We start from the raw sequence: 25,895 nt of genomic DNA, 5'->3' as shown, positions 1-25,895 counted from the left end.
CCTCAAAATTGTACATAAGTACAGTAGTTGAGTAGCCTAGATGTACTTAGTTACATTCCACCTCTGCTAGAACAAAAGCACAACATTGTTTACAAGAGCACAACGTTCTTCATAGATCTAGCCTCTTAATTATTTCTTAAAGTGCAGATTGATGAATTTAACTTTAAAAAGTACACACATTTCTTTTGGGAGAGCTAGCCCATAGACTATGCAAGTAGGTCTGATGTCCACACACCAAATCCTATGAGAAACACTGTGCTACATAAACAAAATGTACATTTCACAATGGAAACCTCTTTCATCAATTACAAGAATACACCAGTGAAGAGCAAAAGATCATAAGGTGCATCCCTGTTAATTCCTGTAAGAAATGGGTATTTCCACCAACATGCTGGTAAAACAGACTGATTGAGTAACCTGTGTTATATCAACAGGATATTGGGCTTCATATTGCATTAACACATGATGAAAGTGGCACTGAGAAATAAACTAACTGATATAAATAAACAAACACAAAGAGAACTAAATAATTTCCATAATTAGTTAAAGCACTGCAGACAGGTATGAACCACCGTTATCATTTAGAAGTTACAGAGATGTATGAAGTGTCTGGGTTGCACCAACAATAAAGCCGTCATTCCTTTCAGAGCATCAATGCAAGATGGTGATTTTCCACCGAGGCGTTTGTAGATAAGTAATCACCAATGGTTACTGTGTCTCTCAGTAAAGGGAAACCAACCGACCTAAACATGAAAAATGCTGTGGCGGGTATCCTAATTATCTCCAGTAATTAATCCTCGAGCTTAATGGTAAATGCAGTCTAAAGAACTAAAGGTGGAGGCAAGAGCATGTCTATAGATTACTTCACCATAATAAGGAGCTGAGAGGAAAACAATTCAACAATACTTTAATGACAACTCAGGGTAATTGTGCAGAAAGCTTTTGTTGAAGCTTACAAAAGTTGAATGTATGAAATTTAAATTTAAATGTCTCATGGAGACAGAAAACAAGGTTTTTAATAAAACTAAATGTACCTCCCCAATAATAAAACCAATCCCAGTGGAGAGATGCCTCTAGAATAGATAATAAGTATACATTGTAAAATGCACCTCTATGGGTTATTTGCATATTTCAGGATTTATCTGTACAGTAGCTGCTTCAGCAGAATCAGCAGATCACAGTAAAATAATGTATCAACTGCATGAAGATGTTGTTAATAATCAAACATGAAATTTCAAACCCTAGGTGCCTCCAGGACCCCATTGGGCCATGATGACACACACACACACACACACACACACATGCACACACATGTAGGGTGAGGCTAGAATTGACATGGAGCGCTCCAAGAGAAATGCCTCCAGCTGTTATTGATTAGCAATTCCAGGATAAGTGACAAACAGGACAACAATATTTATGAGGGTCACTGCAATAGCTAAAGCAAATGCAGAGGGGCTACATGAGGCACTTTCCATGACTATGCAAGATGTAATGGAAAGATCAATTATTAATGGGCTATGCTCTGCAATGATTGGTGCAATAGAAGGAAGAAGAAAGGATTCATGTCCCCCGTCAGCTGTCTAATATACAGCTTTGCAGTGTAAAGCTAAAAGAGGAATAGAGATCCAGAGATGGCTGTATGCAATTATGTGTTTTTTGCAGGATGAGACATTCTTAAAACTCTCTGCCAGCAGCAACTAAACATCTGTTGAGAGCTGAACAGATATCATTCCACCTAATGATCAACAGCCATCAAATGTAGTGAGGCTGGAGGTGAAGAAGTGGCTTTATTTGTTTTAACTTGACTGCCTTTTAGTGTTGTTAAGTTTAATTAAAACGTGTTAAGTTCCATTAGAATGAGCAAATAAATTCAGCTGAATGAATAGTGAATGGTGAGTGTCGTTAATTGGACCGAGACGTCAGATCTTTTGACTTCAAAGAAAAGAGTCATGGCTGTTAAAAATCTGTATTCTGTGCAAAGGTTAGTGAAGCTACAGAAAGAAAATGTATGATCCATTATCTGTAATTACCATTTGACAAATCTTCTTCCTCTGTTTCAGTAATAAATCACATCTTGTGGATTGTGCTTTATATTCAAGTGGAGAGGAAGATATCAACAGCATATGCACATCTTAAGCATTTCTTCACGTCCAATAACTGCCGTCCTGCTGAATGTATTGGAAACTGCCAGTGCTGTGGATGAGCTACTGGCCAGATTGCAGACTGTCTGGATTCTCTGTCTGTTTGATGAGATGATAATATTGCAGAAAGTGGGCTGCAGACGACGCAGAGAGTGACACTTAATAAGATCTGGAGAACGAGAGACATAAATCACCAGAACGCCATAATGACAAAGCTGCTCTACGGTTGCCCTCGTTACTGCAGGGTTGTTAACGGTAATGTTTAAAGCGACTGTGGCATGCAGGGAAACACACACACACACACACACACACACACACACACACACACACAAAGACAGTGAAAATGAAATCACCTGAGAGGGTGATATAATCTGAGGGAAGTGTGTAATTATAAGGAGTAACAACCTCAATTGTAAATCTAGCTGCATTCATGTGGAATCATTTACACACACACACACACACACACACACACACACACACACTTGAGTCTTATACCTGACATGGAAGCGATATGCTGTGGTTTGGATAGGTTTGGAAAAATTGCTCTCAGTCTGACATTCTATACCCTTCATATTCCTCTTTACCCCCTCCGGACAAATCGTCCTCTGTTTTTAACAGCATTTCCCTGATTGTGTAAACGGCTGATAAAAAACTGATTTGAAGCAAAAGAAAATATAAATAAATTATGCAAAAGAGATTAGAAGATCGGGTGTGGCAAGTCCTCAGAGGTGGAAGCAGAGTTAAGCTCTCGTTGTTTAGGATGATGATAAGATGCTTCCCTCTTCTGGTTGAAATCAGCTATTACAGTTGTAACTTGCCACGTAACGATATAAACGATAGACCAGTCAATCAAGCGTTCAGAGAAATAATCAACTGCATATCACACACTCTGGATTTCATTTGTACCACATGCCCTCCCTGCTTGATTTAAAAACAACCATAGAGGAAGAAATGCCTGCTGTAAATAGTCTACAGATGGGGGCTGTGACAGGAAGAGTCACTGTATTACCAACATGTCTTTTTGTATTATGTAGAACAGATAAATTGAGTTTTTTAACCATTATTTTGAGAACTATTGTGTCTATTGTGATGGAAAAACAAACGCAATGGTGAAGATGACGATGTTTGGATAATGTGCTTACTGTAGAGCGTTGTATACGGCCTGACGCGTTGCCTTTGCATCATGAGATTATTTCTCTATGCAGTTTAGTTGACAAAATAAAAGCATTGTGCTTGTCACATGCTGTCATTTTAATGGTTATTCTAATAACTCGCTCTGTGCTCTGCTCTGTGTGTACATGAATGTCCCATCTGTGTAAGTGGATATGATGGGCTGGCCAGGAGCGACTGGACAAAAACCTGCTGCCAGTTGTTTCCTGCCATCGCCTCCAGTTTATATTATAAACCGTGTAGGGCCTTCAGTTTGGGCTGGCAGCTGCAGTGTTTACTCATCGGTCTCCAAATGTTTAAGTTATTACTCACTGGTACTTGTGTTCGGAGACTTCAATAGGATAAACATTCATGCAAGATGCTATTTAAGATACCCGTAGGAATAACTGTTTCAACTCGGTTCTATTGTGGCGAAGCTTGACTTTTTGGACGGGGGCGGAAATGTTGGACCCTTCTTCCCCTCAACAGTGGCCTAACCATCGTCATCATCAAGCTATAGCTTGTATCCATATAAGACAGCACATCAAGCACTCTCAGACTTTCTCATCATCCTGTGTGTTTTGCCGATCTTTTTTTCTCACATATATACACTCTCACCAGCACAGACATTTGTAAGTGAAGTGGGTCAGAGGGCGGAGGAGATGAATGGAGGTCTGAATAAAAGGAGGGAGAGATGAATGGATGGCTGAATTAATGAATGAACGGATGGGTGGATAGATGCAAGAGAGAAGAAGATGTAAAGAGGTCAGAGAGGCAAAGACTGGCTGAACTCCAACACAGAGGAGTGTCACCATCTCTTCTGTTCCTCTTAATAAAACAAAAACAAATAATATACAGTCTGAGGAGCTCTGAATATTTTACTTGCGGTCTTGTTCAGAAAACTCACCTCATCATCATTTTGCAACTTTTATCCTTGGCATTTTGTTAAAAGACTAGAAACATGTGGAAGGGTTCACAACTGTTCACTTCTTAACCTGCATCCAGGACTTAAATGCTGAAAACAGATTGCAGTTCACAAACCACACTGAATGAATACAGACTATCAAGACAACTGACCTCCAATGTAGGTTTACTGGCCTTCACTGAAGCACTGGTGACATAGCAAATTGTGTGTATCTGTGTGTGTGTGTGTGTGTGTGTGTGTGTGTGTGTGTGTGTGTCGGATGTCCTTGCAAGACTACATGGCCTGTTTCATATGGTTGATAGACCATTAACTGAAACATTCTCCATCACAGCAACTGATGGTGTGTGTGTGTGTGTGTGTGTGTGTATGTGTGTGTGTGTGTGTGTGTGTGTGTGTGTGTGTGTTGAGATAGGGCCGTGTGCAGTGAGATGTCAGATGATCTCATATTCTGTGTTGGTATGTGTGTTAGTTGGTATGTGTATATGAACGTGTGTGTTGGAAGTGCATTTGTGTGCACGTCCGTGAAAGTGTGTGTGTGTGTGTGTGTGTGTGTGTGTCTTGGTGTGTGTGTGTGTGCACATTTGTCTTGTTACCAGTTTAAGCTGCCAATGTAATCACCATGAGAAAGACTCTGGAAACGAACTCTCTAACCTTCACAACCCTGTCACCCCGCCCACCCTGGCAACTATAAGGAAAGGAGACACACACACACAAACACACACAAACACACACAAACACACTCTCATATGCTCCACTTCTGTCCCCTTTTTTAAATTTAAAAATCATTGTGACTAAGAATTAGACACAGTCATGGATGACTACCTGAGTGAATAAATGATCACTGGTATTTAATGCTCATAAAGTTTTGTTTCAAACATATGTAGAAAACACAAACTCACCAATGTGAGGTGAGCTTCTCAACAACAACTCGGGAGATTCCACTTTGATTTCAGGCTTACCTAAAGTAGCAAACGCATGATTTACACCAGTGACGTGCAGATGAGTAGAATCAAAGGAGGCACTTAACATCTGTCTCTCACACTGACTGGGTTGTCAGTAAACACTGGATTGTGACTGGATGCTACAGCACACTGGGACAAATATACTCCCCTACTGTACATCTATATTGCTGCAATATACTGAAGCTTCTGGGCAGGTGGCAGTACAGAGAGCAGTGCTCAATACACTCCAGTCATCGATGGACAAATGAACTGTGCACCAACTTGGATTTTACATGGCCTCTTGAGTACTGAACAGGACTGGAATTTTAGCCCGAGCCTGAACCTGGCCAAAGTCCAGAACCAGTATTTGTTACATGACAACTCTGTCTCAGCATGTATTTCCTTTGCTTTTGTTGCTTTAGCCTTGTATTCGTGGATACTGGCTCAGCCAATGTGGCTGTGAATTAATATGAACATTAAATGCCAGAAGTGTTCTACTTGATTAATCATCCAGAACCACATAGTGTGCCAGAGCATCTGCTCTATATGATTGTTCTTTGGTAGTTTCTTGCTGGGGGGGGGGGGGGGGGGGGGAATGCAACACACATACCTCTCTACGACGTCTTGGCCACTCCAGCATGTGTGCTGCTCAACTTCCATCTCACTTTCACAAAGCATCTCTGGCAGCTCTGAGAAAAACCACTGGTACCGCTGGATAGAGCCCTCAAACTCCCTGAAAGAGAGAGAGGGGGGGGGATTTGTGAAGAGTGCTTGGGTTTGATGGTTGTTAGTAATAGTGAGACCAATGTACCATATGTTTTTATTTGTTCCAATTTAGACGCGTCACGTTCAATTCTCTCCCAGCTCCTTTCTGCTAGACGTTCGCTGACAGCATGGGGAATGGAAACAAGCTCACAGCACTTTTGATAATGACTGCATAATGAAAATCCGATATGGAGGATTTCATTTAACGAGTTGGCTGATCTCAGGTTTTATTGATGCTCAAAGTCCCACCTTTAGGGGGGTGGCTATATCCGTAAGGAGGAATGACACAAAAAATAATGGAGATGTATTCAAAAGACACTTAAGATACAAAGAATTACAAGTTCACTTTAAGCAGCTGTGTGCTGTGCACTTAATCATTTAAATACTTTTAAAAGTGCAAATGTTGGTTCAGGGATAAAACCTCTGGTGTTTCCTAACAAGGTATCTACTGACACTGGCTCTTCTTTAACGGCTATTAAATGGAGACATTAACAGGTGATACGATGTCTGTAATTTTCCTTTGTGATTATGAACGAATATTTCAAAGTGAATTGAATTTACCGAGACAGTTTCTTCAAGCTGCGACTCTTGTCTCCTCTGGAGCCTTTCAGAAGGAATGACCTGGTGGGATATACAAAGAAGCACAGAAAAGAAAAACACATTTTAATTAATTTGCTTCTGCCATGACTGAAGGTCAAACGTAAAAAGAACCTCTACTCCGTCTCTTTCCACATTTAATTCACCACCTGTGGCTGAATTCCTACCCGAGCTCAAACATTTCATCAGATGTATGTAACTCACCTCCGGGATTGCGCACCCACTGAAGGAGGCGATGACACATTTGACCTCTCTGAGGTTACTGATGGAAAAGGGCTCAGAGATGTAATATGCGCGGGAGCAGGATTTGCACTCTGCATCATGGGACCAGCTGCCTGGGGTCCACACACCTTCTCTACCTGAGGAGGAGACAGTTTTAGGGGTGTTCGTGTTGTGTCCGCTTTTCAGAGGCATGCTAAGTGATCAGATGAGCTCAAGTACCCCCTTTCGACACCATCCACCATGTCAGAAATGTGTTCTTTAAATGTTCTATATTTAACACTATTAATAACTATATAAACGTGGATATTGTTACACTTTTAATGCAAGACATAGTGGCATTGTTGATGTTCAGGCTTGGTTCCTTTTTGCATTACCACTTGGAGAGGCAGAAACTGGATGCCTGAACCATCTATCCATTAGTTACTTTGGCTTCTCTGCTTGCTTGTTTGCTTGTTATGTCGTTTTCACTAACAGTTGCAGAATATGGTTTTAGGGTTTTACACAGGCCTTTCATAGCTGGTAGTTAATGGGTTATTGCGGTGATAAATATGCTATAAACATACAAGATCAACACCAGTGTGTTATCCTGGGCTCCATGTGTGTTTTTCCTGTTTCGGTGGCAGACAGAGTGGCAGACAGAGTGGTAGAGCTGTGTCAGGAGGATGAGCCACACCTGAATCAACTCCTCCTGCTATTTAAGTGGTCAGTATAAGTCAGTTCTGGCTCTCTCCTCTCCCAGCTAGCAGGGTTTTCTTTGATTGAGTTCTCATAGATTTGCTCTGCACCTTACACTACTACACTAACCTACACCCATGGACTCACTATATATGAAAAATTGGGAAATAATAATTTGATCTAAATCTAGCAGAACCTCTAAATCCAATACGGTGGAGCACAACACACGATGCATTTTAAACACCAGTAACGAAATGACTGCCGTCTTAAAATTGATGTTGCAATCATCATTTAACTTTGAATGCTGCACATAAACACTGTTAAAGGGTAAGGGGTTAGCCTTTAGTGATGTGTCTAATGAATAAGAAGCTTGATCAAATATTCAATTAATGGGTGTTTTCGTGTAAGCCACAATTAGCAGTGTGATTATGCTTGTGTATGTTTGTTTACCTCTCAGGAATCTACTCCACTAAGTCCACAATGTTCTCTCAAAGTTGGATGGATACTCTATTTCCCCCTCCAACAGTGTGTGCATGCATGCATGTGTTTGTGTGTCGTCTGTTTGTCCAGAGATTAGCCACAGAAACTTTCTCATCACTCAGAACCAAGCTGCATTCTGGGTATTGGTTGTCCCGCCAACCATAGTCTTTGTCTGGCACTGGATCTGTATTCACACTCACATACATATATACACACACACACACACACACACACACACACACACACACACACACACACACACACACACACACACACACACAGACTGAGGGGAACCCCAGATTCTCTGAAGAATGAGGCTGTTTTTAGCCCAACTAGGTACAAGGCCTTTGTGAGGAGATCCAACTGCCAGGCTGAAAGAAAAGCCACGGCCTTCCTCACTCTGTGTCCAAAATTCAAATGACTTTATTATTGGGACATATCAGGGATGGTTTAGCAATCTGTTACTGATCCCTTTTAAGTAATAGTATTTTACAGGGCTATAGTTACTTTAGTATTGAAACCTTTTTCAATAGACTGGCATCAATATCCAGAATCCAAAATGAATTTTACGTAAAACAATTTTAAATATAGAGAGTGTAAAGCAAAATATACTTGGACAGCATGCCCCTCCATCCCATCATCCTCTCTGCTTACTGTGGCTGTAATGTGTGGCCCGTGCAGCTGAGCGTGCAGTATAGCATCATTCACATGGTTGCGGATTGCTAACAGAGCTAACTCCATGCTGTTGTGATTGCTGCTGGTTGCTAAAGTAGCAGCTAACCGTTGGAGCAACACCACCAAACTCCCCCAGGGGGCGCCAAGCTCTGATACACCGACCTAGAAGAGAGAGGATGGACAGGAGAAGAGGAGAAATGGGAACAGTGAAGAGAGGATGAGGAGCAAAGGGTGCAGAGGTGACAAATGAGGAAACAAGATGAGGAGAAGGAGAACAAGAAAATGTTTAATGTTACGTCTTAAATATTTCTTAAACGACGGCAAATAGGCTTAGGCGTGCTCCCTATATCATGCTTTAAAATCAGTGACAGAAAAAAACTGAAGTTTGAAAATGAGCCAATGAATGAGATGACAACGTTCAGTTTCAGTAAAGTCAAGACAACATTTTTCATCAACCAAGTCGTCTTCTGCCACAGAGAGGCTGTTCCTACTTGTCCATCTGCCTTTCCTTGACTTTTCTGTGTGCATTTTTCTTTCCTTTAATGAAGAGGATGAACATAAAAGGAGTTGATTTACCGCCACACTCTCTTTTCCAAGAAACTCTCAAGAGGTATGAACAGTGCCATCTTCTCTCTCTATTGTCGGCGATGTTAAAGCTGTCCATGCAAATTTCGAAGCAGCCCAAAAAGATGCACAGAAGACCCTGCCAGTTCTCTTGACAATGCTCTCGGTGTTTGTCTAAAACTTAATGTGGACATGATTTATTGATGATAAAATGCTGTGAATGAGTGATTCAGGAATGTGACAGATGGGAACTTTAAGACATTTTTTTACTCGCCTCTCCAGAGGCAGAAGGAGACAAATACTCGGAGGCCTCCCATGCATCTAAAACCGTTTCAGCTACAATACACAAACACATGACCTGAAAAGGTTTTGCTAACCATCTAATTCTGAAGGTGGAATGAAAGCTGCCTGTGCATGGCTGACACATTAAATTGATAGGGACCATAATTCATTTTATTATTACACCTGTGTTTACCCTACAATGAAATGTCAAAATGGCTGCTAAGGACCTATTGTTTGTTGCTTGGTTATATCATTAGGATGAACAAGCTAAAAAGTAGCAATGGTCACCACATTTAAATAACAAATTATTGAAAGAATCAAAACATTACTGATATCATATATCTAAAATGTTTTTTTGTTTTTTTTAAGTTGCAGGTTTAAAGGAAAGTTAATTCAAAAGAATAGTTCAACATTTTGGAAAAAAGTCTTATTTGCTTTCTTACAACACATAACTCCGAGTGAAACCACACATTGTTATGTTTATATTTCTCTTTTGTGTATGGATAAAATAAATAATATATGTGGTAAATTGTAAAATTGACAAGTGGTGGTACAGGTGTATTTTTACACATTGGACAAGTCCAAGATAACTGTTTCCTCCTAACTCAAGTCTTTATGCTAAGCTAAGCTAATTGCCTCCTGCCACTGGCCCCATACTGAATGCACAGACATGCTCTTTCTCATCTAGACATACACGTACAAACAGTAAAAGCACAAACATTCAAACACTTACCAGACATCCTCTCATAATGTTGATACACAGTCCGGTGCAGGGCCGTATCATCGTCATCCCTCTACAGTGGGAGCAGTACTGCATCCTCACTAAGCCTCGCCCACACTCTCTGGACAACGTCGCCTTCTCGGTCGCATTCACAACCTCTCCAGCCAGTCTCAGCAGTCGGCTCAGTGCCCGGCCCGCCCCGAGGGCCCGGGACAAGCTGCTGACCAGGAGGCGAGGATGGGGTCCGAAGGGGCTGACATCCTGTCGTGTCATCCGCAGGCAGTCGTCGTGGTTGGTGGAGGGGGAGGAATAGGACTTGGGTGACATGTGGCCGATCCCAGGGTTGAGCAGGCGGCGGTAGACCAACGGGAAAAGATCATTGTAGAACCGACGCACAGTGTTGTCCAGTGTGGAATTAGAGTTCCCAGAAACGTGGCGCTTGATGTCGCTGAACAGCTGAAACACAAGGGGGCGACAGTCTGACGCAAGAGCAGAGTAAGCGCTGTCAAACAGAGTGCTGGTCAGGTTAGATGTGAAGGACACGAGCGACTCAAAGGTCTCTGGAACAAGAGAGAAGACAGACAGAAAGGGAGTGAGACCAAGAAACATTATATTGTACCATATGCACTGCAGTGAAAAACATCCATGAATGTAACTGAAAGGAATATTAGCATAATTATTAACTGTTACCAAAGTGAGCTAATTTATTGCCAGTCTAATGATCCCTTTTGGGCAATCAAAAATCAAAAGTTGACAAAGTGAAAGTTGGAACACATGATAATATCCTCAGATAAAAGGTCACCAAATGCATTGAGATTCATCAATGAATGTCTGTTTCACATGTAACGGTGACTGACCAATATTGCCATCCTGAGAACCAGGCCAGGTGTGTGACAAAAAGAAACATTATGAGCAACAGCGGTCTCCATATAATAGCTACTGTTCAATAATCTCTTGGTTAGAGTTGATTACATTTTTTGACAATTACAAAGCAAAAGAAAACAAAAGATAAAGGAATAACAAAAACAATTTTTTGTTCATTTGGTTCAGTATTTGGCGTGATAGCATGATTCAAACTTTCAACCCCTCGCTGCCAGTTAAACAGCTTCTGATACCAATAGCTCTCTGACGCAACTTGCTTTGGGCATTATAATGAATAAATACACCAAATAAACCAAAAAATGTGCCATTAGTATATTATTTAAAACTAGAAAATAAACACAGCAACCAAAAAATACTTGTTATATAACTTGTCATATATGTATTCGCTTCTTAATATGTAATGTATCCAATCATATGCTTCTATACCAGATAGAGGTTGTCATATATGTTACATAAATGGTCATATATGAAGCAAACATGTACAGAGTTTTGTGTAAAGTAAACACAGTGAGTCTATATAAAATGTTTCCAATTTCCGGTGTGACATAACTGACACTGGTACTTATCATTTCCACATGTTAGATATCACATATCCATATCTGTGCATATTTTTCCTTGTTAAACGGTGTCTCTCTCACTAACCTTGGATTGACTTTATCCTGCTGCATGTGAGCCAAAATAGCACACAATTTAATTCATCCCTGAGCTCGTTTTCACTACACTGTTATCTATAGTCAGGTGATAATTAGAGGCCCAATCACAGGATCTACTGTGTTTAATAAAGTGGCCAGCGCTCAGAGGCTTCTGGTGTGTGACAGTGTGTGAGTCTATGTTTGAAAGTTCCCAAGTAAAAAGGGTGATGTCAATCTGATGGCATCCTGACACACAAACAGTAAGAGAGAGAGTGAGAGAGAGAGAGAGAGCGAGAGAGAGAGAGAGAGAGTGAGAGAGAGAGTAAGGTATCTGTGACTTTCACTAAGTCGTTCAGTCAGCCATGTGCATGTTTGTGTGTGAGAGAGAGAGTGTGTGTGTGTGTGTGTGTGTGTGTGTGTGTGTGTGTGTGTGTGTGTGTGTGTGTGTGTGTGTGTGTCTTTACAACTTTATATGTCACTATCACAGCTGCAGCCACCTGGCTCTCCAAGTTAGGGAATTTATTAAATACTGTAACTCACAAATTCACTAAATAAGAAATATCCCTCTCCAGAGGCAGCATGGTATTTGTTTCAGTGTTGTACATTCAAACGAATTCTCACCCACACAGATTAAATAAAAATTACATCGATTGTGGTCGGGGGAAGAGTCGGTCGAGCACTACTGAGTGAGCATGTCTAATTTTTATGTGTTTGCATACCCATGTCCTGGCAATAGCAACACAAATACAGACGGCATCGAGTGACACAGCAAAGACTATTCTGGGGTCATGTGATTAGCTCTTTACCCTCTGTGATTGGTTGACAGCTGCGACACGGTGAAGAGGGCCCAAGGGACTTACAGTGCCAGGAGAAACACACGCAAGCATGCGGACACATTTTCACACACACACAAACACACACAAACACACACACACATAGTAAAGTAATCCTCAGGGTGTAAATAGAGCCTGACTACAACCGCTCTGGGCATGTCTCAGTTTCTCTAGCGGGTTTTAATCACTGTGCTTTGGAGAACCTTTGAGATTCAGCACAGCTGTTGAAGAACGTGGCTGTCGTGCAAAATTTATTTCATTTGTTAAAAGGGTCGGTTCGCCAAAAACACATAAAAAAAACTCACTCGCTGCTCTAATTATTTAGCTGTGCTGTTAGTTTTTTTATTTGTCCAGGTTTTGTGATATAAGGCACTACTTTCTTGCAAGGATATAACTGTTCTGAAAAGTGTTCTCCTGAGAATCCAGCCCACTGTTTCTATGATTCATTTGATCTTCTATATAAAAAAGGACAGGCTGAAAAGACCCATCGGCAACTAATGTATGTTTTGTCATCCTGTGATGTCTAAACCACTATACCCGAATGAGTAAATGCTTTGAACATTACTTGTCACTTTGCTCCACCAAAATAATGTTTACTTTTCTGGAATTTTTCAATGTTTTGAGCAACAAAATTCATATTTCATATACCTCCATTGCACTGAGGTGGCTGCAGTGTTTTCAGATAATAATATCTATCACAAGCAAATTGAATGATCTGCATGAGTAGATATTTTAATATGGGTGAAGTGACTCTATAAATGTTTAAATCGTATTGTTTACATTTTAGGTAAATGCAGAAAATACTAAACTTGTCTCCTCTCACTTGCTGCAGTTTTGGCCTTGTTCAGCCCTTCTTTGTGTACGAGTGTTGTGCATTAATTTTACCCATGGATGGTTTAGCCATCCGTTGGCCATAAATAGCAGCTGAAACGGAGCCTGAATGCATTCACATGTAGCAGGAGAGGAGAGAGTGAGAGATAGATAGAGAGGTACATGTTTGCCATGTCTGTCTGCTGGGTTTCATCAACTCTACCCGTCTCATAATCTCTGCACGGTATGCACACAAACACACATTCATGCACGCAAACGCACACACACACACACACACAGGCTCTTTCTATCACACACACGAACACACACACATGCTCACACAGACTGGTGAATAGCGTTGAGAGACAAGTGGACAAGCAGAGTATTCTTCCTCCTATTCAGAGCAGGCCGTTAGGGACCGGCTGTTGCCCACGGCAACAACAGTTTGCTGCGGATACGTACTGAATGTAAACATTCTCCGTCCCTCGCGCTCTCATTGGTCAAGAACAAAACCTGATTATCGCAGAGACGGACAGACAGAGAAAGAGAGCGGCGGAGTTGTAACAAAGTTTTCCGCTGCTCCCTCTGAGAGTTTGCTCTCTCAAAGACTCAATCGAACATCAGTTGTTTGTTTGGCTAGCCACTGTGGCGCCTCACAAAATACACCGGCCTCGCACCACCACCCTGACACAAACTAGCCATTTCATGACGGACACACAAAGTGAGAGTGGCAGGGGGGCTACAGGCACTTGACAGAACTGTTAAAACACCCAAACCACCACTGCTATTAAAGTCACTTTGATTTACGTTCTTGAATCACCAGCAGACATTATCTGTGCTTGTTAATCATAATAAAGATAAGTTGTTCATGTAGCATAATGTGAAACAGAAGCTTCTTATTTTTTTAAATGCAACTAATGATTATTTTCATTATGAATTAATCTTGGAATTTCTTTTGTTCTTCTTGCTATTATTTTTTTGATCTTCTAGTCACCAAAAATCTCAACAAAAGCAATTTCCTGAATCCCAAGGTGGGGTCTTCGTATTACTTGTTCAACCAGGGGTCCACAAATACACAACTAATATCTGATTACAATTATAAAAATACATAACAGCAGCAAAATTGTTATGTTTGACAAACTTCTGGGCAATTGACTTTTAGAAGTTCAAATAAAAAAATGTAAAGTTGACTGAGGAATAAGAAATGTACACTGTACATTTGTCTCCCTTCACACCTTCATCCCACAACGGACATTTTTTTTTCAATTCCCCAATTTTTCTCTTCAATAATGCATTTATTAAATGAATATGTGTCGTATTCTCTTGTGTACACCTCTTCCCTTTCTCTCCCTCACCTCGGTAGGCCTTGGTGTGTCCCGCGATCAGATACTTCAGTTCAAAGCTGTAGGATCGCATCTTCTGCTGCGTCTCACTGCGAACGGCCGCCATGTAGCTGTCCTCCATCTTACTGGTACAGCAGCTGGGCCCAGGGTGGACACACACTCGCAGAGACTCATCTGAAAGACAGAGGCAGAAGGAAGGGTCATATTTACCGTTGATCCACCGATATCAGAGAGGTTGCATCTCATCCGGCACTGTGGGTGGATGAATTATTTCATGAAGTCTTCATACATCTTTATCAACCTTCATTCTGACCCTGGTTAAACACCGGTCGGTCTACTCACCAAGTTTCTCATGATTAATGAAAAAATGATTTTTTTGCCCAGAATAAAAGCTCAGAATTAACTCCACCAATACACTTTGGTGACAAAATCTGTTCTCCATGTTTTTCCTAGTTTCATTCATTCATGTTTAGTGTTTCCTGTTTTATTTTGTTGCTCACATCTCCTCTCGTTTCAGATCACTTCACTACCTGCCTTTGTGTGTTTTCCAGACAGTTTTTGATTGTCTGCCCCCGCCCTGATTAGTGTCACCTGTCCCTCGGTAGCCCTGCTGTCACTAGACCTCCTGCTCACATGTCCCCACTTCCCCAATCATTCACTACATATATACCAGCCCAGTTCTGTTCATTGTCAGTTTTTCATTGGTATTATGTAGATTTCTGTTGCCTGTTTTCCTGTCACCTGCCAGCTGGACCTTCTCCCTATTTGGACTTTTGCCGACTGTAAACTGAATCTTCAGTAAATCACTAAAGTAATCCTACTGCCTCACCAACTCTCTGCATTTGGGTCCAATCCCTGTTGGACTATTCCCTTCTTTGTTGCACTTTGGTCTGCTCAAAAGCCAATCAGAGCTCGAGATTTGTCCCAAAACGAGTGATTTTGAGATTCATGAAAATCTCACATGCTATCACTAAATAACCAGCAACCAATTAGAATCCATCTTGTTAAGTTAGTTAATCCACTTAAGGATCAGAAATCTAAAAGCATTCAGTGCACAAGACTTTATGAATTCACAAAAATAATTTCTACAACGAGATTGCTGGGACCTCACATGATGACATTTCACCACACTCACAAAGCGTGTGTGTGTGTGTGTGTGTGTGTGTGTGTGTGTCGTGAGGGAGTCTGACTTTGGTAGACTGCTGTAAGCCAAGCTGTAAAGTAGCTAACTGAGATCAAAGGGGAGAGAGAGATGAGAGGATTGGACTGTTTGCCGATATCTGACCTTACATACACACACACACAGTCATGTTTGCATGACTTTAGGGGATATTACATTGACTTACATTCATATCCTGGACTCTTACCCTCACCATTACTGTCTTCACCCTAAAATTTCATGATGTACGTTATGGTATGTGCACTTTGTCCCCATAAGTAAGGTGAGTCCCCACAACGTGACAATGTAAACAGATTTATGTCCCCACAAGTCAAGAAAACATGCCCCTACACACACACACACACACACACACACACACACCAGACCTGTGTCAAACCTTCGGCTAGCAATGGCTGACTGGAAACATCTAGTCCAAATCTAACTCAGATAGCTTGATTCACAATCCTGTGGAACCTCTTCTTCTGTTCTCAAAATTATTTATTATACTTGTTTGAAAAACAAAATAAATCTCAGCACAAGGTCTATTCACTTGAGATTTTCAAGAGCTTTCAGCTCACATGGCTTTCATCCGCTGATGGAGTTTGCTCAGTTGTCATGGAGCTGGGTCCATTGTTATCACAGGATATTGGTGTGGAACAGGTGCTCGTACAGTGTATGTGGGGGTTACATTGTAATCCCTGTCTCAGAAATATCGGGCAAGGGGACCTTGTGTTAATCTTTCAGTAAGTTAATGTAACTTGAAGCTCAACCATTCACAAACTGATTTCTGTAGGTAGTTTAGGAGGATGTTTGACAACACTTTCAGATCAGCCACCTTGTTCTTTCATCCTGAATATTAGCAGCAAAGACCAATGAAAAGGCCAAGGAGTGACCAGTGCATTTGTGCAATCATGACCGTCAAGGTGAGTACTGCTATTCAACTGTTACACAGCCCAATGACATCTATTATATATTAGTTAATTCATTCATTGGCCATGATCAAAAGACTGTGTTGTACAGCGATGTTGTGTTAAAACTGGTGTAACCATCTACGATGAGCAGACATCTCTGGCTGAAATTTACAAAGGTCACCACCGTCGCTAATTCGCTGTTAACAATCACAAGCTCACATCAGTTCCAGCAGCAACAGTGATATTGTAGGATCACTAACTACAGTGTCTTACGTCTAATTTGGCTGATAAAAGCTCCTGAAAACTAAGTGTTGTCAACCACAGGCAAACTGTTGATCCCCAATGGAGCGTTTTACAGATAAAGCGGAGATTCTTTTGCAGCTGACCTTTCCTTATTCCCTCGGCTGATTATAGTGTGTTAAGATATAATTCATATGCATTTTCATGAATATAATTATGACAAGGAGACAATTCATAAATATATGTCAACATAAGAAAATAAAGCATGTTAACTCAATTTCTGTATCATCCACCACTTGTCTTCACTTTCTAGTGAAATATGAAGTTACTGCCAACGAAGTGACTCCGAGGATCACCTTTTTGTGGTATCTTTTATAGGTTTTATAGGTGTATGAGTTACATTAATACATTGGTTGCTCAATCAGTGCAGGACTGCAATATTATGCAAAGAGACTCTCATGAACCAGACGACATCTCACATGAGCATTTACATTTAGAAAAAAAGCATCTTTAACACCACCACTTATAGCCAAGTATGCTTTCAAGAGCTCTAAGTGTTACAGACGATGAAGGTAAGTTTGCAACAGAAATAGCTTCTCTCTCTGCATGCTGCACAGTGAAGATACCTTATTTCTAAAGGGTTTAAACCTTGCGTGGGCTACAAGTAACCGCAGAGTAATGATCTCAAAGCAGGAGATACTAATTTAGAATTATATTTTAGTCTGTTCACTTTCATTTGAGTCATTTAAAAGGAGAACAGCGGTTCTCTTAAATGATTTTGAGCTCAGGAAAGCTGCCAAGCTCAGCCTGACTATATAAAATGAACAGGCAAGTGTGTGATAGTCAACAGCATTTATATATTTTATCGATAGAGATCTTTATATTACTACATTGTACTGTGGATAGATCTTGAATGTATCCAGTAAGTGTAAAAATAAATATCCAATTACAAGTCCTTCCATCCAAATAGCACATTATTAGGCCCATTAACAGCAAAATGCTACGTAAAAGCAGTCATGATGCAGCAAAATGGCCCGATCGATCCTTTAAATTATGATACATTACATTATTGGATTATTAACATGTTGATGTTGTGGAGCTGGTCTAGATTGAGCTACTTTTAATTACTTTATATACTGCTCAGTACAGCTCAATTCATAACACTGCATTGTAATTTATATGGTTTGAAATATCACTCTGCAGAGTAATGTGTAAAGAGCTATCAAATAAATGTAATGGAGTAAAATGTGCAATACTCCCTTTGAAATGTAGCGGAGTAGAAATAAAGTGCAGCACAGAAATACTCAAGTAAAGTTCGTCTACCTCATATTGATACTGTAAATGTACTCATTTACATTGCACCTCTGTGTATGTCGGGCCCCCCCTGTAGTATTTCTAACATGATACTTCCAGTGGGGCTGACTGACCTGTTCCCGGCCTGTCTGGCACCAGCTCCACCGGGCCTATTTGGCGCATCATGTAGGCTGTCTTCACCTCATGACAGCTGTCTGCAGCGGCTGATCTACAGCCTGTGTCCGGTAGAAAAACAAAATAAAACAAAATCACCCAAAGCAAGTCCACGTTTTGTAAGGCTGCACGGAACATCGCAACATGTCAGTCGGGGGATAGAGAGTCTGGATGGTTAATTTGAAATCGTAAAAGTCCAACGGTGCAGAGTGACTAACAACTTCATCTGCAGACCGTAAGTCTGTCTGGAGCGCACTGTCCGACTCATGAGCGCCCTCCCCTCTCCCTCTCTCTCTCTCTCTCTCTCTCTCTCTCTCTCTCTCTCTCTCTCTCTCTCTCTCTCTCTCTCTCTCTCTCTCTCTCTCTTCAGTGCAATTACTTAATTGACTTGGGCACTCAAAATACTTATAAATATGTCGGTCTAGCAACTATTGTCATGTTAATAATAACTTATTACAGGGAAAACATTTGTATAATACAATAAAAGCACAACTGCCATAGCAATCATGAGGAATAAAGGCAATTTACTCCCAGTTCCACTAAATTATGTAGTCATGAGCCATGTGTTTATTTATTGTGTTGTTGTTTTTTACTTACGTAATAGCTCTCTCACATAATAGTTTACAGCAGCTGCTTGTGCAGATAGGGTCCATTAAACTTGACTGATAGCCGTGAGTGAAGTGGAATAAGAGGGAAATGCTGTTTGATAGTGGAACACGGGCGCCACCGGCTGGTCAATTGGAGTCAAACCATCACAATATTCTTCTCAAATTTTCTCAGGTCCAGTTTAAAAAGCTAAAGAAGTTATTAGCACGACAGCTAGCCAAACCTTTCTGGTGTACTGCTATAGAGAAGCTTTGCGTGTGCTGCTTCCCTTTCCCGCTAGTCTGCTGTCTGATTGTGAGGTCAGGTTGATCTGATATCAGCTTCTTCACTGTAGTTTCTCCGCCAAAGTTCTCCTCTCAAACGGGTGTTGGAGGGATGGTGTTCACGCTCGCCTGTAGAGACTAGTCCCGACGAGGACGCACAGCGTAAAGACAAGGGCGATACAAATTTTGCCCAATGCTGAATGTATTTGAGGATACTGATTGGCTAAATTGTATGTCATTCATTCATATCTTTAATCAGCAATTGGCTAAACTGCTTCACAGACCCGCCTGCTGTGGGCCATCGCTCCAGCGCCCCAGAGCTGCTGAGACATGCAGACAGACAGAGGACGTGCAGGAAAAGCATATATTTTGCGCAGATATCATATTTTACACATATCACTGGGTGCATTCCATATTTCAAAAACACAAATATTGACAATTTGTATAATTTATTATTATTATTATTTTTTTTTTCTGTGGCTCAAGGGGGTCGGCGCCCGAGCGCCCTCTATGGGCCAGCCGCCACTGATCAAACATAATCACTTGTTATTGTGTAGGACTTTTGTCTGCCAATCAAGGCTTTAACACCATTCTGCTTTCGTAGACCTTCTTTACTTTTTTTCCCACGGACTCTGAATGCACCACGGTACCAGCTGCGGCCCCTTTAACTCCAATCTCCCGCGTTCCAAGTCAAGCGGAAGTAGAAAGCCTTAATTTCTCTATTTAACCGCGCTAACAAAGACTGGAGGTACACCTGCACGTTGTTCACTGGACTCGAGGCCGTCTGTGTTGTCGCTCTCCGTTGTCTCTACTATCGTCCTGTAAAAATGCCAGAGGAAACGTCCACTGCGTCGGGCTCTGGGAGGTAAGACTCGCTTGTATTATCTCACTACAACGGAGAAACGCGGCTAGCTACCCTTTAGCTAGAAACGCGGCTAACGTCGACGACCTTGCGTGGTTAGTAACGTTCCTGGTTGCCTGACGGTTCGGTTGTACGTACTTGTCAATGGCATTGCCCATGCAACTAAAAGTGACGCTTAACTGTACTTGGTGACGGCTGAAAACGCTGGTAACAAAGTCGACTATCCTCCTCTGTCGGTGGTAGCTAGCTAGCTAACAGTCGTTACAGTGCTAACAACAACAAAGTCCAGCAGAAACATCTCTACTCGTAGCCAACATGATATCGGTCCACAGTAAAAAGTAAAGTGTTGTACTTAAGAATCGGGTCATGTTCCCTTGTGTTGTTGACTGAATTCAAGTCTCCCTTGCCTCTCTCAGTGTGGAGGAGAAGCCGTGCTCCTCCTCCTCAGCAGCAGCAGCAGACAGGTGAGTGTCCAGTTAGAAAACTGCGCTTCATCTTTTGGAATTATTATTCAACGTTGGATTTCCTTTATATAAATATACGCGTCTATTTTGTTTTCCTGCAGCTCCGTTGACGTCGCGGAGGAGGCAAAGAAGCTGATTGGCACAGGGAACAGGCATCTAGTGATGGGAGATGTAGTGTCTGCTGTGAGTGTCTTCCAGGACGCCTGCAGCATGCTGTGAGTATAACTACAGCTATGTTAAAGTTTTATTTAACTGAATTGTTTTTTGTTCAGCTCTTAACTGTATTCCAGTAGTGGGATTTTGATTATGTGACCATAGTCTGTACCTTGATCACCACCTCCTCGAACAAAACTTGCTCCTCAACACTTGTGTGTTTATCTGGCAGGGCTGCGAAGTACGGGGACACTGCAGCAGAGTGTGGCGAGGCCTTCTTCCTGTGTGGGAAGTCCCTGCTGGAGCTGGCCAGGTTGGTGAACTTCATTGCTCACCTTTTTAGTAAAACCTAGTCATACAATGTACTGGATGCCATACGGTTGAATTAGACGCTTTCAGTTCAGCATGATTCTTTTCCTCTGTGTGTTTTGGTTAGGATGGAGAACAGCGTCCTTGGTAATGCCCTGGAGGGTGTCCCAGAGGAATCTGAGGAAGAGGAGCAGCCCAGCAGCTCAAATATTGAGAGTGCCAACAATCTTGATGGTCAGTAAATAAAGTGTGTGTATATAAACAGGGTTGCCTGATTAAGGGGATGGGATCAGAAGTTATTTCAAATGGATTTTTAGACTGTTTGTGTGATGTTTCTCACTCCCTATGAGGCACATGTAAGTTCTAGTTTGATGTGTTTCTGGTGTCTTTAATTTACTATCTTAAATCCCAGTGCGTGGAGGAAGCCAAGCAACAATTTACAAATGTGGCATTAGAATAACACAAATGTCGGTTCAACTATCTAATGTGAACGCATTTTCCTCATGCCGCTCTGGTGCAGAAAAGACTAGAGATGACCTGCGGAAGCAGGTGTATGATGCGATGGCAGAGAGGGAGAATACTGAGGCAGTTGACAACGAGTTGCAGTCTGAGGATGCAAAGGGCGACACTGAGGTGAAAAAGGAAACCGGTGGGGCAGGCAAATGTGATCCGAGTGGATCAGAGGAATCCTCCAATTCCCCCGTGGGTGGGACTGAAAATAGTTCAGTCCAGAAGGCTAACGTGGATGGAGTTGAGAAGAGCCCCGTTGCTCTGGGGGAAAGTCCTACTGCGTCTCCTGTAAAAGAAGCTGCACTAGAGACGGTAAAGGCTTCAGAAGACGAGGAATCCAAGCCAGAGGCTGAACAGGACACTGAGGAACCAGAGGGCAGTAGATCTTTGCATACAGAGCACTGTTTGTGTTGAAGGGTGGCGCACAATGTCGGGTGTTTCGTGACATAAACCGGGCCACATTAATGGGTATTAAGAAAGGCAAAGGGGACGCTCACTGTAGCACGTCGTCACTGCACATTAGAGAAACCTGTCTTTGTTTTTTAAGAACATTTGCCTTAAGTCACACCATAGAAACTTCAGTACCTAGCCCTCTGTAATTATCCTCCTGTTCCTTCAACAGATGATGACGACGACGATGATTATGAGGATGACGACGATGATGAGGGAGAGAAAAATGGACAGGAGAAGGTAAGGGCCTTATATGGAAATCTCTGACATTATTAGGAGTCGTTTTATTTTGATGTATGCCTTCCTCGTCTCATCAGGAGGAGGATGAAGTTGGGAATTTGCAGCTGGCGTGGGAGATGCTGGAGGTGGCTAAAGTAATCTACAAAAGGTAGGGACGAGATGAAGTGACTGATTCATGCTGAACAAGTGAGTTCAGGCACTTGTGACAAATTTGGACTTCTATAATGTTCATGAGGGCCCTGCTTGAGACTGAGATGATGTGCACTAAATTGTCTTGGTTGATTTCTTATTTATCTCCACAGACAGGAAGGCAAAGACCACCAGCTGATGGCAGCCCAGGCATATCTGAAACTCGGAGAAGTCAGTGCTGAATCCGGTATGGTTTAATTTTTTCTTCTCAAAGACTATCTTCTGACTTAAACTCATTATTCTACCGTGGTGTCTGACGTTGGCCCATCAAAAAGGTTTTCTGTTAATCACCCGTCTAATACTTGATGCGAGTTTGTATGGGTGTCAAATGATTACGTTCAGTTAAAAAAAAAAGAAATTATCGTTAAACATTTATCACTGGAGTGGCTCCTAGTGCCACTTCAGAGCAAGATAAACATGACATAGTTGTCACATGTTCCCTCCCCCAGGTAACTATCCCCAGGCACTAGAAGACTTCCAGGAGTGTCTGGCGCTGCAGCTCAAGCACTTGCCTCCCCACAGTCGCCTGCTGGCTGAGACCCACTACCACGTGGCCACTACACTCTGCTACATGGATCAGTACAGCCAGGCCATCCAGCACTACAACAGCTCCATAAAAGTCATCGAGGCCCGCCTGGGTACCAGTTTACTTTCTCTGGAGCAGTTTTCATAGCTGCGCTTACCTTTTTGTCATAAGTGCCGTTTCATTTTTAAATTGGCATAAATGAGGTGACTGGCAGCTGGTTCTATCATTAAAAATCCATCATTGTCTGTGTACAGCCATGTTGCAGGAGGCGATTGGGCCTGCAGAAGAGAAGAATGAGATGGAAGAGCTGAAGCAGCTTCTTCCTGACATCAGGGAAAAGGTTGAGGATGCCAAGGAAAGCCAGAGAACAGCTAGCGCTGCCTCCCAGGCCATCCAGCAGACACTAGTGAGTACACCGGACAAGCGAGATGTAACTCAAGGCTGAAAAACCTCCAGAGCTACAACTATTTTAACATTTAAAGAGCACTTTTGTAAGTCTTTGCTTGGTGGTAAATGTTTCCGTGTCACAAATCCACCGTGAGCTTATTGTAGTGCAGCATAGAGCCACACAAGCTTAAAAACATCATCTGCTCCTGGGTAACCAACCATCCTCTTGCAGGGCGGAGCCTCAACCTCAGCATTCCTCTGTGAGAATGGAGGCCCGTCTTCATCTTCAGCATTTGCCTCAGCCAGCCAGGTAAGAACATTGGATTAGTGCATCTAAAAAACATTTATACCCAGTTTATTGTTATCCATGACTGACTCCTTACCTTTTCTATTTCAGATCCCAGTTAAGTCGTGTGACAGCGCCTCTCCTTCCAAAGCGGTCTCCAACATCTCCCACCTCGTCAGGAAAAAGGTGAGGCCCACTAATCTGTGTTTTATCCTCTTAATTGCTGCTAATTTCACACTAGTGGAGGCCTAGCATGACCATTCCACATACGGAAACACAATAATGTAACGGCATACTCCATACTTGCTTTATAATCATCTGTATGTTGGAACTGGTCGTGTACTTTATGTTGCAAGGTCCATGTGCTTGCCTGCTTTGGTTATGGCTTTTCTGTTCATGTCAATCTTTAGCTTGTGTTGTGGCTTTTGGTTACCTTATTGTAGTTGTGGCGTGTGTGTGTGTGTGTAGGTGGTTGCATTGGGTCGATCTGCGTTATCAGATTTGTGTGCATGCTTCACTAAAACTGACCGTGACATCTCCCCATTCCCCTCTTCTGAATGTCAACATGTGTCTTTTTGTTAACGGTTGTGTTGCATTGGATACAGTCGCGCACAGAAGCGTTGCTCTCCGTTTTGACTGGTTTTATGTTTCTACACAGAGGAAACCAGAGGAGGAGAGCCCAGTAAAGGACACTGATGCTAAACAAGCGAAACAGGAAGCCACAGTTAATGGCGCTGACTCTAGTGCCAGCAATGGAGTCCAGGAGGGAAAATCACAGGAGGCGAGTGATAGGCTCATGTCTTGTGAACTGCTGCGTTTCTAAGACGGCGGAAAAGAGAGATTGCACTGCGACAATGTTACCCTGCTTAGATGGGAGGAGATGGCCAAATGTGCAGTAGTGGCTACTTGCACACGGTTCTTGTTGGAGGTCCGGTCTCAATTTTGGCTGTGGTTGTTTTTCAGCACATGCAAGTCACCTGCTCGCAACATAAAAGTCTGCAATGAAGTTGGGAGGAGTCCTGTGTAATTTGGGGCTTTGCAGGTCTCTGCAGAAGACCTGAAAATGATCAGGCTTTAGCTTTTCTTTTTAAATCACTTCCTCAAATGTATTTGAACTAGCTTATCTGTTCACAAGCAAACCCAAACACTGTTCACAGAGCATTTGTAACTAGATCTGCAGCATTGGCTCTTACTGCTGTTGCTAAAGGTGAACTGGTCTTTCTGCAGTATGTAACTAGAAGTGTTTTTCATTTCTAGTAGAAAGCAACCTGCAGTGGTGAGAGCTCTTCACAAGAGCCATGCAGGACAAACCGGCAATCGTTTCCTCTTGAGATGATGGGCGCAGTGCTGAATCCTTGTTTGTCATGTTAAGTGTTTGTTTGTGTTTTTCTTGTAGTCTGCCACCCAGTGAGCCTCTGGCGGGTCTTCAGCGTGACCGTCCTCGTCTCTTTCCCGATCTTCGAAACCAGCACATCATGCCTGTCCAGCCCAACCACCCTTCAACACTTTTCTTTTTGTAAATAAGATCATTTTCATAGGTTGTTTTTTTTTTGTCTGTCCAGTTTTGTATACTTGTAGTAAAAAATGATAAATAAAAAAAATTGCAAATGCAAGTTTGTATCACTGAATTATTTTAACTTCAGTCAGTTTTACCGATTTAGAAGAATTAACGCATGCACTGATAGTTGAGCTCCCACACTGAAAAACGACTCCTTTTATTCACACCTTATCTTTACGTTTTTATATATTAAGCTTTTTGTTGATAAATTCATGTTAATTAGTTGTAGCTAAATGTGCCAGTCTAACAAACTTAAGGCGCTTGTCAAAATGTACACTTTTAAGACCGGACATTGTGAACGTCATCCTTGTGCTATTGTCCATCAATGTGCTGCTACACGTTTAGCCTTCATAACTAGGCTTCTAGTGTAGACATTTGTATATTTTTGACTGCAACAAAAAGTAACTGCGGAGTGAGGAGCCTTCATTCAAACTTCCACAACAGTGCATACGTTACATCCTGATTGTGGAGATGTCTTCTGCATGGCCTCCCTGTCCTGGTCCACTCTGACCGCTCTCTGTGGGCGGAGGGTTTTGGTGATCGGTGTAGGACAAAATAGAGAATTCATCCACTCGCGAGAGATGTGGATCAGACACTGACAGAGCTGCAGTTCCATGGACGGTCACGGGCTGCGTGGGCACCTGTACCGACACACAAGGTACACAAACAGCACCACAG

The 25,895-nt window shown here is 42.1% G+C and overlaps 2 protein-coding genes across 3 annotated transcripts in view; one reads left to right on the top strand and one right to left on the bottom strand.

Moving 5' to 3' along the window:
* The window catches only part of LOC306695322 (glypican-5-like), a gene marked incomplete at its 5' end in the record, with an annotated part of 44,281 nt that extends 25,729 nt beyond the window's left edge, over positions 1 to 18,552 (bottom strand). Inside the window, 7 exons of the mRNA XM_079158545.1 lie at positions 5,767 to 5,889; positions 6,483 to 6,542; positions 6,723 to 6,877; positions 8,550 to 8,732; positions 10,150 to 10,697; positions 14,650 to 14,811; positions 18,375 to 18,552. Of these exons, the coding sequence (XP_079014671.1) occupies positions 5,767 to 5,889; positions 6,483 to 6,542; positions 6,723 to 6,877; positions 8,550 to 8,732; positions 10,150 to 10,697; positions 14,650 to 14,811; positions 18,375 to 18,552 (1,409 nt within the window). The remainder of the gene's footprint in view (positions 1 to 5,766; positions 5,890 to 6,482; positions 6,543 to 6,722; positions 6,878 to 8,549; positions 8,733 to 10,149; positions 10,698 to 14,649; positions 14,812 to 18,374) is intronic.
* A 1,440-nt stretch (positions 18,553 to 19,992) lies between these two features.
* On the top strand, positions 19,993 to 25,272 carry nasp (nuclear autoantigenic sperm protein (histone-binding)). Of its 2 annotated transcripts, XM_079158588.1 has the most exons (14): positions 19,993 to 20,148; positions 20,562 to 20,609; positions 20,711 to 20,824; positions 20,995 to 21,075; positions 21,199 to 21,305; positions 22,204 to 22,271; positions 22,349 to 22,419; positions 22,574 to 22,647; positions 22,910 to 23,098; positions 23,241 to 23,392; positions 23,606 to 23,683; positions 23,771 to 23,845; positions 24,318 to 24,440; positions 25,056 to 25,272. In XM_079158588.1, exons 1-14 carry the CDS (start codon positions 20,111 to 20,113, stop codon positions 25,068 to 25,070), a joined length of 1,233 nt encoding a protein of 410 aa, XP_079014714.1. In that variant the 5' UTR covers positions 19,993 to 20,110; the 3' UTR covers positions 25,071 to 25,272. The 2 variants fall into 2 exon arrangements, with proteins under 2 accessions (XP_079014714.1, XP_079014713.1); XM_079158587.1 differs by lacking the exon at positions 25,056 to 25,272 and having other exon boundaries at positions 24,318 to 25,008.
* Positions 25,273 to 25,895: the final 623 nt, after the last annotated feature.

This window comes from Pholis gunnellus (assembly GCF_910591455.1).
Source record: "Pholis gunnellus genome assembly, chromosome: 4".
Taxonomy (NCBI): Eukaryota; Metazoa; Chordata; class Actinopteri; order Perciformes; family Pholidae; genus Pholis; species Pholis gunnellus.
The sequence above is the reverse complement of the archived record's forward strand: the minus strand, read 5'-3'. Positions and strand labels throughout refer to the sequence as shown.